The 9,000-nt window shown below is 67.6% G+C and overlaps 2 protein-coding genes across 13 annotated transcripts; one reads left to right on the forward strand and one right to left on the reverse strand.

Moving 5' to 3' along the window:
- Window positions 1-197: 197 nt before the first annotated feature.
- TNFRSF6B (TNF receptor superfamily member 6b) lies at window positions 198-1,724 on the forward strand (the record flags this gene model as incomplete). The annotated part of the gene is made up of 3 exons (XM_079719661.1): window positions 198-594; window positions 685-888; window positions 1,302-1,724. The coding sequence occupies 3 exons, from the start codon at window positions 198-200 to the stop codon at window positions 1,589-1,591; spliced, it is 891 nt and encodes a 296-aa protein (XP_079575787.1). The 3' UTR covers window positions 1,592-1,724.
- Window positions 1,725-2,450: 726 nt separating this feature from the next.
- ARFRP1 (ARF related protein 1) lies at window positions 2,451-8,959 on the reverse strand. Of its 12 annotated transcripts, none has more exons than XM_079720343.1 (8): window positions 8,865-8,959; window positions 8,276-8,374; window positions 7,927-8,014; window positions 7,637-7,719; window positions 4,547-4,628; window positions 4,267-4,337; window positions 3,598-3,698; window positions 2,451-3,528 (listed from the first exon to the last, which is right to left on the reverse strand). In XM_079720343.1, exons 2-8 carry the CDS (start codon window positions 8,366-8,368, stop codon window positions 3,441-3,443), a joined length of 606 nt encoding a protein of 201 aa, XP_079576469.1. In that variant the 5' UTR covers window positions 8,369-8,374; window positions 8,865-8,959; the 3' UTR covers window positions 2,451-3,440. The 12 variants fall into 12 exon arrangements, 11 of the variants coding, with proteins under 11 accessions (XP_079576469.1, XP_079576468.1, XP_079576464.1 ...); XM_079720342.1 differs by having other exon boundaries at window positions 2,451-3,524; window positions 4,267-4,332; window positions 4,547-4,702; XM_079720338.1 differs by having other exon boundaries at window positions 4,267-4,332; window positions 4,547-4,702.
- Window positions 8,960-9,000: the final 41 nt, after the last annotated feature.

Raw genomic sequence — 9,000 nt, forward strand, 5'->3', positions numbered from 1 at the left:
AGGGTCAGGAGCTGCCCATGGTGCTGGTGGCGCGTACGGGACCGCCCTGACACTGGGCTCTGCGGAGGGAGGGGTCAAAGCCTGGGCCCCCAGGTGGCCGACCGCTCCCCTCAGGCTGGGCGGGGCTCCGAGGGGGCGTGGCCAAGCCAGCCCTTATAGGACGCGGCCCGGGAGGCCGCTGCCACTCCAGCGAGACCATGAGGCCCCTGCTGTGGCCGCTGCTGGTCCTGCTGCTGGCGCTTGCGGCGCGGGGGACGGCGGCGGGCGCGCCCACCTACCCGAGGCGGGACGCGGAGACGGGGGAGTGGCTGGCGTGTGACAAGTGCCCCCCGGGCACCTTCGTGCAGCAACCTTGCGGCCGGGACAACCCCACGACGTGCGGCGCGTGCCCGCCACGCCACTACACGGAGTTCTGGAACTACCTGGAGCGCTGCCGCTACTGCAACGTCATCTGCGGGGAGCACGAAGAGGAGGCGCGGCCGTGCGGGGCCACCCACAACCGTGCCTGCCGCTGTCGCCCCGGCTTCTTCGCGCACGCCGGCTTCTGCCTGGAGCACGCGCCCTGCCCGCCCGGCGCAGGCGTGGTCGCCCCCGGTGGGTGCAGGGCGGGGCCGCGGCGCCGGGCCCTCCGCCGAACGGAGCCAACCCGGCTCTCCTGACGCCGGCTTCCCCGTTCGTCCTCAGGCACCCCCAGCCAGAACACGCAGTGCCAACCGTGCTCCCCGGGCACCTTCTCTGCCAGCAGCTCGAGCTCGGAGCGGTGCCAGCCCCACCGCAACTGCACGGCCCTGGGCCTGGCCATCAACGTGCCGGGCTCCCCGTTCCACGATGCTCTGTGCACCAAATGCACGGGCTTCCCGCTCGGCTCGCTGGAGCCGGGGGCACCGGGTGAGCGGGGCGGGGGGCGTGGAGGCCCCGATGGGCTCCTGGGAAGGGCTTCCGGAAGCGTGGTGGGGGCAGCCTAGGGGATGCACTTGGCTGAGGGCGTCAGCGCTGGCGGGTGATGCCGTTTCTCGCCGACGTCGGGAAACAGGCTCCGAGGGTTTAAACGGCTTGCGGGAGGGCACGGCAGCGAGCGTGGCGGGTCCCCTTCACGTCGCATCTCACTCCCGGCATCGGCCTACGAGCCCCACCTCCTTGCCGGCCGTTTCCCGCGGTCCCCCGGACCCTCCAGCACGGCTCCAGCCTCACCCACTCGTTAGCGCGCGGGGATCCCTCGGTCCTGTCCCTCCGGGGCGCGGAGGGACGCTCACGGCGCGCTGGCAGTTAGCCGGGTACCACTTCGCCCCTCCCTCCCGCAGGGACCGAAGAGTGCCAGCGCGCCGTGGTCGACTTCGTGGCTTTCCAGGACATCTCTCGCAGGAGGCTCCAGCGGCTGCAGCAGGCGCTCGCGGGCCCCGGGGCGCGGAGTCCGCTGCCGCCGCAAAGGGAGGACCGCGCAGCGCTGCAGCGGAGGCTGTGGCGGCAGCTCACGGAGCTCCGAGAGGCGCAACCCGGGACGCTGGGGGCACGGCTGCTGCGGGCGCTGCGCGCGGCCAGGCTATCCGGGCTGGAGCGCAGCGTCCGCGAGCGCTTTCTCCGCACGCGCTGAGCACTCTCCCCGTTATCTATTCGCTCCCGGCCCGAGCCCCCGCGTGGGCGACCCGCAAGTCGCACCTAAGTAGGCTTTGGACCGGGCCCCTGTGGCGTTAAATGTATTTTCATAAAGCCGATTGGCAAACGAGTGTGGCGTCTGGCCGGCGCGCAGTGAGCACACCTGGCGGGGTACACACCTGGGCGAGCTGCCCGGGCGCGGCCTGCTGCCTCCCCCCGCCCCGATTGGGACGGACCCTCGATGGGGAGAGGGTTGTGGGAGACGGGGACAGCGGGTGGCAGCCATCCCCAGGCCTCACTGCGTGATCCTCCCCGCCCCAGCTGTGCTCTCAGTGGTTAGGATGGTGTGGAGGGAGGGTTGCCCAGTCCCCGGGCTCTCACCGTGGAACAGAAGCCAGCCCGGAGTGGCCAACACGCCAGCCCATGCGTCCTGGGGTACCAGGAGAAGCGTCCCCCTCAAATTACCCCTCCTTTGGGCTCCACCCTCAAAGCAGCAGGGGATTTCCCAGCAAGGGACCAGCCAAGACCTCCCGATAGGACAGCGTGTCTCACTCGCTTTCTGGGAAACGTCGCTTTTCCCTTCTGGGGCAGGTCTGGATGACGGCTTGACTCATCAATCCAGGGGGACTCCCAGTCCTGGCCTGGCAGCCCCCTGCTAGCCCCGGAACTGCCTGCCTGACCCCGAGGAAGGGCCCCAGGGCAGGCAGGGTCACAGGCCCCCACTCCCCCATGACTCACATCACCTGCAGCTGGTCCCCAGCCCCAGCCTGACTCATCCCTTCCCAGCATCTCCTCCTGGGCCCCACTGAGGAGAGCAGCTGGGGCTGTGACCCTCAGACACAAAGCCACCAGGCCTCTGGAGTAAGGGTGGACAGGAGCCACTCCAACTGTCTTTATTTCACCCATGGCTAGGCTCATGGGGGGTTGGCAGCTCCTGCAGGGGCCGCGTGGGAGGGTCCTGAGGACCAGCCTTACCTGGAGGGCCTCTAGTCCTGGACACAGGCCTGGAAAGGGGTTTCTAGATGGCTCGCCCCAGCCCTGAGGGGGACCCCGCCCTTCGCCGCCAGCTGGAAGCGCAGGCCCAGCACACCACCAGCCCAACCCCCGGAGGTGGTAACTGGGGTCATCCTAGGTGGGTGGCAGGCAGGCTTGCGCACGGGGGGCGGGGGGGTGATGCCCACTCCCAGCACAACCGCCTAGCTTTACCGTCCTTGCCGGGGATCAAAACAAGGTGGCTGGGCCAGTGGAGGGGGCACACAGCCTCCCAGGCAGGTCTCCCCTGCCCCGTCCTGAGGCTGCATCGGGACAGGGACGGAGGCGAGCCCAGGTCTTCCTCAAGCTGACACCAGCCCCCCAGTCCGCCTCCAGGATCAGAAGGGACAGAGGCTGAGGACAGCCATGGCCCCCCAGCCCCCTCCGTGGGCACGATGCGTGGAGCAGCGCTGGGCACTGTGAAGGGCCCCACACCTCCGGAAACATCCAGTTCCAGGCAGCTGCCCCACAAGGCCCCACGAGGGTCCAGGCCGGCAGGCCTGCTGGAGCAGCAGCTCCAAAGGGAGTGGTGGCCTGCCAAGGCCTCACCCCAGGGCCCCAAAACTGGGCCTCGGGGGCGGGGTCCAGGCGCGACGTGGGGGTCTGGTGGGGTCCCTGCCGCCCCAGCTCCCCTTGGCAGAAGAAGCCTCCGGATGCCTACGCTTTTCTGAATACAGAGAAAAGTTTGTCTTAGAAGAAAAACAAAGCAAGTAGAACCACCACAAGGCAAAGCCAACCCAGCCCCCAGGGGGATCAGCGGCGGAGCCAGCAGGAGCTCTTCCGGATGAGCGGTGGGCGCCCTGGGCTGGCTGTGCCTATGTGATGTCCCGCTGCCGCGGCGGCCGGTGCACGTTCCGCACGACGCACTTCACCATCCACTCGATGCCCTCGCGCACCCCCTTGCTGCGGAGACAGCGGGTGTGAGGCGGGGCCAGCACGGGCGCCGGCGCCCAGGGCGAGAGCCGCACTCACCCCGTGAGGGCCGAGCAGGCCTGGGTCAGGAGGTCGCGCCTGCCGATCTTGGAGGCGCAGTCGCTGAACACGGTCTTGATGTCGGGGATGGAGAGGCAAGTCTGGGGGAGGCGAGGCTGTGAGGTCAGGCTCCCGCCGGCCCTACCTCAGGGCAGTTCCTAGAGCTGCAGGGGGCACCCTGGGGCTACTCCGTCCAGGAGGGGTCCTGCCTGGCGAGCAGCCTCAGGGGAGCAGGTGTCAGGGAAAGTCTACAGGGAAGCAGCGGTGGTCCGAGACGCACCCTGGCAGCCACGACCGAGATGCTCCAGGATCGTGCCACCGGCCTGCTCGGGGCCCCCTCCACGCGGATGGCCGCTGCACCACCACTGGCCAGCGGTCCCAGGGGATGAGGCCAGCACAGCTACTGTGCTCAAGGGCAGCAGACAGGTCGGGGTCAGGGCTGACTCCCACCCTGGTCCCTCTGCATTTTCTTTCCAGAGCTTGCTTTCACCTGGGTCTGCCCAGCAGGAGGCTCCTGGTCCCTGGCATCACTGCGGCCAGAGGCCTGGGGTGGGGGAGGGGCTCTGCCCCGGGGCAGCCGTGCTCCGGTGTCTGAGAAAGGCAGCAGCCCTCCCCTGGGAGAGGCACCCTGTCCCCCGGGAGTGGGGCCCGTTGGGCCCAGGGGCTCACCTCAACGTCCTGCTTGTTGGCCAGCACCAGGATGGGGACACCGTCCAGCGCCTCGCTTGTGACCATCTTCTCTGGGGCGAGCAGAGAGGCGGCAGTGAGCGCCCTTTGTCCGCCTCTGCCCAGAGGTCCCCAGGCCCTCGCGGACCCCCTACAGGCGTGGACGCACTCGGCCGGGGCCCTCCTGATCTGGCGCCCGCCCCCCCCCAGCCCAGCTCTGGAAGCAGGCTGTGCAGACGGACCGCCCGCTCCCTGCCTCCCCGGCCTGGCCAGCCACACAAACCGAATGCTTGCTTGGACTCGGACAGCCGCTCCTCGTCCGTGGAGTCGATGACGTAGATGACGCCGTGGCACTCGGCGTAGTACTGGGCGGGAGCAGAACGGGGTGCTGAGCCGCGGGCGCCCGGCACCCCGCTGGAAGACCCTTCGGGGGTGCTTCCTGGGGGCGGGGAGGGAGGGCGGAGTGGAGCGGCACCCCAGAACCCCAGGGCCGGGGTGGCCACCTCCCTCGCCCACTGGCCGGGCGCTGTGCTCCGAACACCGCTTCAGCCTCCGCTCCTAGGACCCACCCACGCCTGCTGGCCTGACGGCGGCCGGAGGGGAAGGGATGGGGCTCGGGGTCTCAGCAGACCTGCGGGTGGGAGCAGCGGCGGCTTGCCGTTGGGGAGCCACGGAAAGCCCACCGAGGGGTGAGTCCAGAACATTCAAAGCAGTTCTGTCCCCTGCGTGGGACAGAACCAACACCTGAGCCAGCGCCAGCGAGCTCAGAGCTCTGCAGGCTGGACCGGGGCCGGGAGGGTGGCCGGTCCTGGGTTCCCTGCCAGCAGCGGCCACACAGGAGCCACCCCGACACTTAAAACCACCAGAGCCCGGGGTATGGGGAGAGCTATGGGGGGTGAACGGCAGCACCCCTGGGAAAGGACAGACACACGAAACGGGCCTGGCAAGTCGGCCTTCTATCCCGCTCAGAAAAGAGCACGGAAATGCCCACATTGGCGGAGCGGGTGACGCGCCCACGCCCACTCCGGCTCCTGCCCAGCGTGAGCCCAGGAACCCGGAACACCCACATGTGCCACAGGGCATGACGCCGACTTATTCCCCCCGCTCACCAGTACAAGTCAAGCCTTTGTACCTGCGCTCGCCACAGAGAAGGAAGCCCGACACGGGTGGCCTCCGGGTCTGCAGACCGCGTGTCCCACACCCGGGGCCTCTCTGGCCAGCCTGCTGGGTGACGCAGGGCCAGGAGCTGCAGCCCGACCGTGGAGGCCTCCGAGGCAGGAGGGGACAGCGTGGGGTTTGCAGCGAGCCAGTGAGGGAATCACCGCTCTGCCCGTGGGGCCCCCGTGGTGGCAGGGGACTTCAACCCATGTGCAACCGGGCCCCGGCAGACGGGGCCACCAGGTCCACTGCCACGCCCTCGGGCATCGGGTGACGGCCAGGCAGCAGCGGCAGGGGCAGGAGTGGCACCCCTGGGGCTGAGCGTGAGCCCAACCCGGAGTGCGAGAGGCTGCCGAGCCCGCGGCACCCGCCGTGCCCAGACCCTGATGGTGGTGCCACCTGTGGCCTCACACTGGAGGGACAGAGGCCAGAAGTCACCCCTGTGGCAGGGCGCCAGGGCGTCTGCTTGGTCCACAGACCTGGCCTGAGGCTGGCACGTGCACAGACCCGTGGGCAGCAGCATGCGGCACGAGCGGAGGTGCGGGATGGACGGAGAGCAGTGGACACGCGAGCGAAGATCCGCCAGACCGTGCCGGATGGCACGGGGGTGGGGGGCAGGCCCCACGACAGAGTCTCAGAACCAGAGGGGGAGCAGAAGCCCCACTTTCCACCCCTCCTGGTGACTCAGAGTTGGGGTTAGGGGTTTGGTCACCTCCATGCTACCCACTCACAGGGGCCAGCAAGGCGCCCACCCTGGCAGGGGCACCTGACGCCGTAGGCAGACTGCAGGGCACCCACTCCACCCGAGTCACAGAGCACGCGAGCAGCCCAGGGTTCCCCCGAGACGGCAGGCTCAGCGATTGGGGCTCAGCCCCTTGTGATGAGGCAACGAGGCCACACCACCAACAGACGTGGAAGCTGGTGGGGGGATGGGGGGACACGACCAACCCAGCTTCCCCTCAGGAGGAGCCGGTCCCCAGAGGCGTGTGTGTGCAGACGCACCTGTCACCGGCCGTGGCCTGGCTGCTGTGAGAAGCAGTGCACCCAGTGCACATCCCCTTGTTGGCTCCTGCAAGACCCACTCTGACCCATAAAGAGCCACCTGACCATATCACAGCCGCCCAGGGCAGCCCACCGTGGTGACCCGCCACAGGGATGGAGTCCCAGACAGCTTGGCCCGACGTGGGGCAGCATCTGAGATGACCCCGCCCCTGCCTAGGCCCGCGGCCCCCCCATACACTTGCACCCCAACCTCTGCCGCAGCATCTGCCCCCAAGACCCTGGCCTATGACAGAATGTCAGGACCTGTTTCACACTCCCCATGTGAGTCTAGAGTTTGCACAGACAGCCCCTAGCTTGGCTCTGCCTTGGTCCGACTTAAATGGCCACAGGGGATCTGTCAGTGACCTTCTGGCCGCAGGATGGAACCTGTCCTCTTGGCTGGAGGTCAGGATGGCGGGGGGGACACTTTGGGAGGAAAAAGGAAAAAGTGACCAGGTACCTGCTGCTGGGGTCAAACCAGAAATCAAGACCAGGGCACTGAGCCACCGGCAAGTGCTGGGATGGGCACATCTGCCCCCAGAATCAGGGTGAGCCTGTCTGTGCCCCTGGCACTAGGCTGTACCAAACCCGCCATGCCAGTCCCTTGGGAGGGGGCTGAGGGAAGAGGCTTGTCCTGCCCTGTTCTCTGCTGGACCGCGGTGCCTGGCACAGGTGGAGCTGAAGACCGACTCCAGTCCTGAGGTCTCAGAAACGCTTCAAACTACCTCGAAAGAGGAGACACGTGCTGTGGGCCGTGGAGGACACCCTCCCCTGATGGGGAAGGGGCCACCATGGAGGACAGGCCCTAAGCTAGGACTGAGGGAGGACCCAGTAGGGGAGACTCAGGCCCCGGTGCTGCAGCTGAGCACCAAACAGGCGTTGCGTCTCCCCCAGGTCTGCTCCTCGACCATTCTTCATCTCGTCCCATTCTGATTAGCAACAAAATCTCTAAGCCAAAAGGAACCGAGTTTGTCCCTGCTCTTGGGGGGAGTGACTTGGGAACTGGGCTGGAGGTGAGCCTCAGGAACCAAGTGGGTGACAGAAGCCACCAACAGGAAGAAAACAAGGGGAGTCCCAGGCCTTCTGAGGAAAGGAAGGAAGAGACCACGGTGCCAGCTAGAGAGATGGCACGACAGGCAGGCCAGGGAGTTGATGTGGCATCCGCCCACCTTACCTTGTCCCACAAGGACTGCAGCTCCTCCTGCCCCCCTAAGTCCCAGAACATGAGGCGGGCCTTTCCAAAGTCCACAGTGCCGACTGGGGAGAAAAGGAGACAGGTGAGGCTGTGGCCTTGGTCCCTGACACGCGGGCTCCCAGCTCTCCCGGGAGGAGCAGGCGGTGCCGGCGCTCCGCAATGCTGGGGCCAATGGGAGCCGGAGCAGTGGCCTCACCCTTGGCCTCCGTACACCGCAGCATCCTCAGCGCTCCGCCCCCCAAACCCACAGCCCTAAAGGACCCCCTTACTGTTTAGGCCCACAGTGGTAGTGATTTTGGACAGACTCATCCCCTTGTAGTTCTTGTTGAACCGGGTCTTTGACTGCTCCAAGAAGGTCTAAAGGTAGAGAGAAAGAGAGGCGGGACGTGAGAACTGGGAGACTTCTCATGGCTGCTTCACAAATACCCCTACTTGGGCCTATTCCTCTAAATTGAAGCAAAACAAAACAACGTTTTGCTTTTAAAGCAGCTAGCGGTAACTGTCCCATGGCCTTAACCGGAATTCGGATCCTATCTTGGTACAGAACACGCAGCTAAAAGCATAACAGGACTATAGGGCAGCGGGGGAGTAGGGGTGTTGACACGGGACCGCACGTACCGTCTTCCCGGCGTTGTCCAGACCCAAGATCAGGATGCAGTACTCATCCTTCTGGAACATGTACTTATACAGGCCGGACAGCAGGGTGTACATCCTGCCCTGGGAACCCAAAATCGGTCACGGGCGAACCGGCCCGCACCGCGCCTCCCCAGCGCCCCCCAACGGGCAGAGGGTCTGTCTGCCCGCTTGACCGCTCAGAGCTGGAGCCTGAGCGGGGCTCCTCCTGACCCGCTTCCCCTCAGCCCGGCACTGCCGCCGCCGCCTTCGCCTTCGCCTCCGCAACTGCTCCCGCCTTGGCCCGGAGCTCCCGGCGCCCTCCCTCCCACTCCCGGCCCGGCCAGGGCGCTCCGCTCGCAGGCAAAAGGCGGCCCGTCCCGCCCCGCTTCACCCCGAGCGCGGCCCCCGCTCCCCAGCCCGGGCTCCCCTCGGGCTTCGCTCCGCTCGGGTCTCCCCGCGAGCCGCCCGCCTCGCACCCGGCCTGCCGCGGGCGCCTCTCAGAGGCGGGGCGCTTGGGTGCGGGTGGAGGGTGGCGCGGTAGACTGCGGACCGCCGGGCCCGGGCCCAGCTCCGCTCGCCCGCCTCGACTTACCTGAGCCCGCCCGGCCGGGCCGCGGAGCCGGGGAGCCGGGGAGCCAAAAAGCCGTCGGAACCGCAGCGCGCCTGGCCCTCCGACCCCACGCTGACCCCGCGCTGACCCCGCGTGGCGCCCGACGGGACGCCGGCTG

The sequence above is a fragment of the Hyperoodon ampullatus genome (assembly GCF_949752795.1).
Source record: "Hyperoodon ampullatus genome assembly, chromosome: 14".
NCBI lineage: Eukaryota > Metazoa > Chordata > Mammalia > Artiodactyla > Ziphiidae > Hyperoodon > Hyperoodon ampullatus.

Bases quoted from the DNA above. Each gene is read 5' to 3' on its own strand.
- ARFRP1 (XM_079720338.1), bottom strand. From the start codon at position 8,368: ATGTACACCCTGCTGTCCGGCCTGTATAAGTACATGTTCCAGAAGGAT. The intron at 4,703-7,636 runs GTAAGGTGGGCG...CCCCGCCCCCAG, and splicing joins TGCAGTCCTTGTGGGACAAG to GAAGCACCCCCGAAGGGTCT. The intron at 4,333-4,546 runs GTTTGTGTGGCT...GCCCCAGAGAAG, and splicing joins CGAGTCCAAGCAAGCATTCG to ATGGTCACAAGCGAGGCGCT.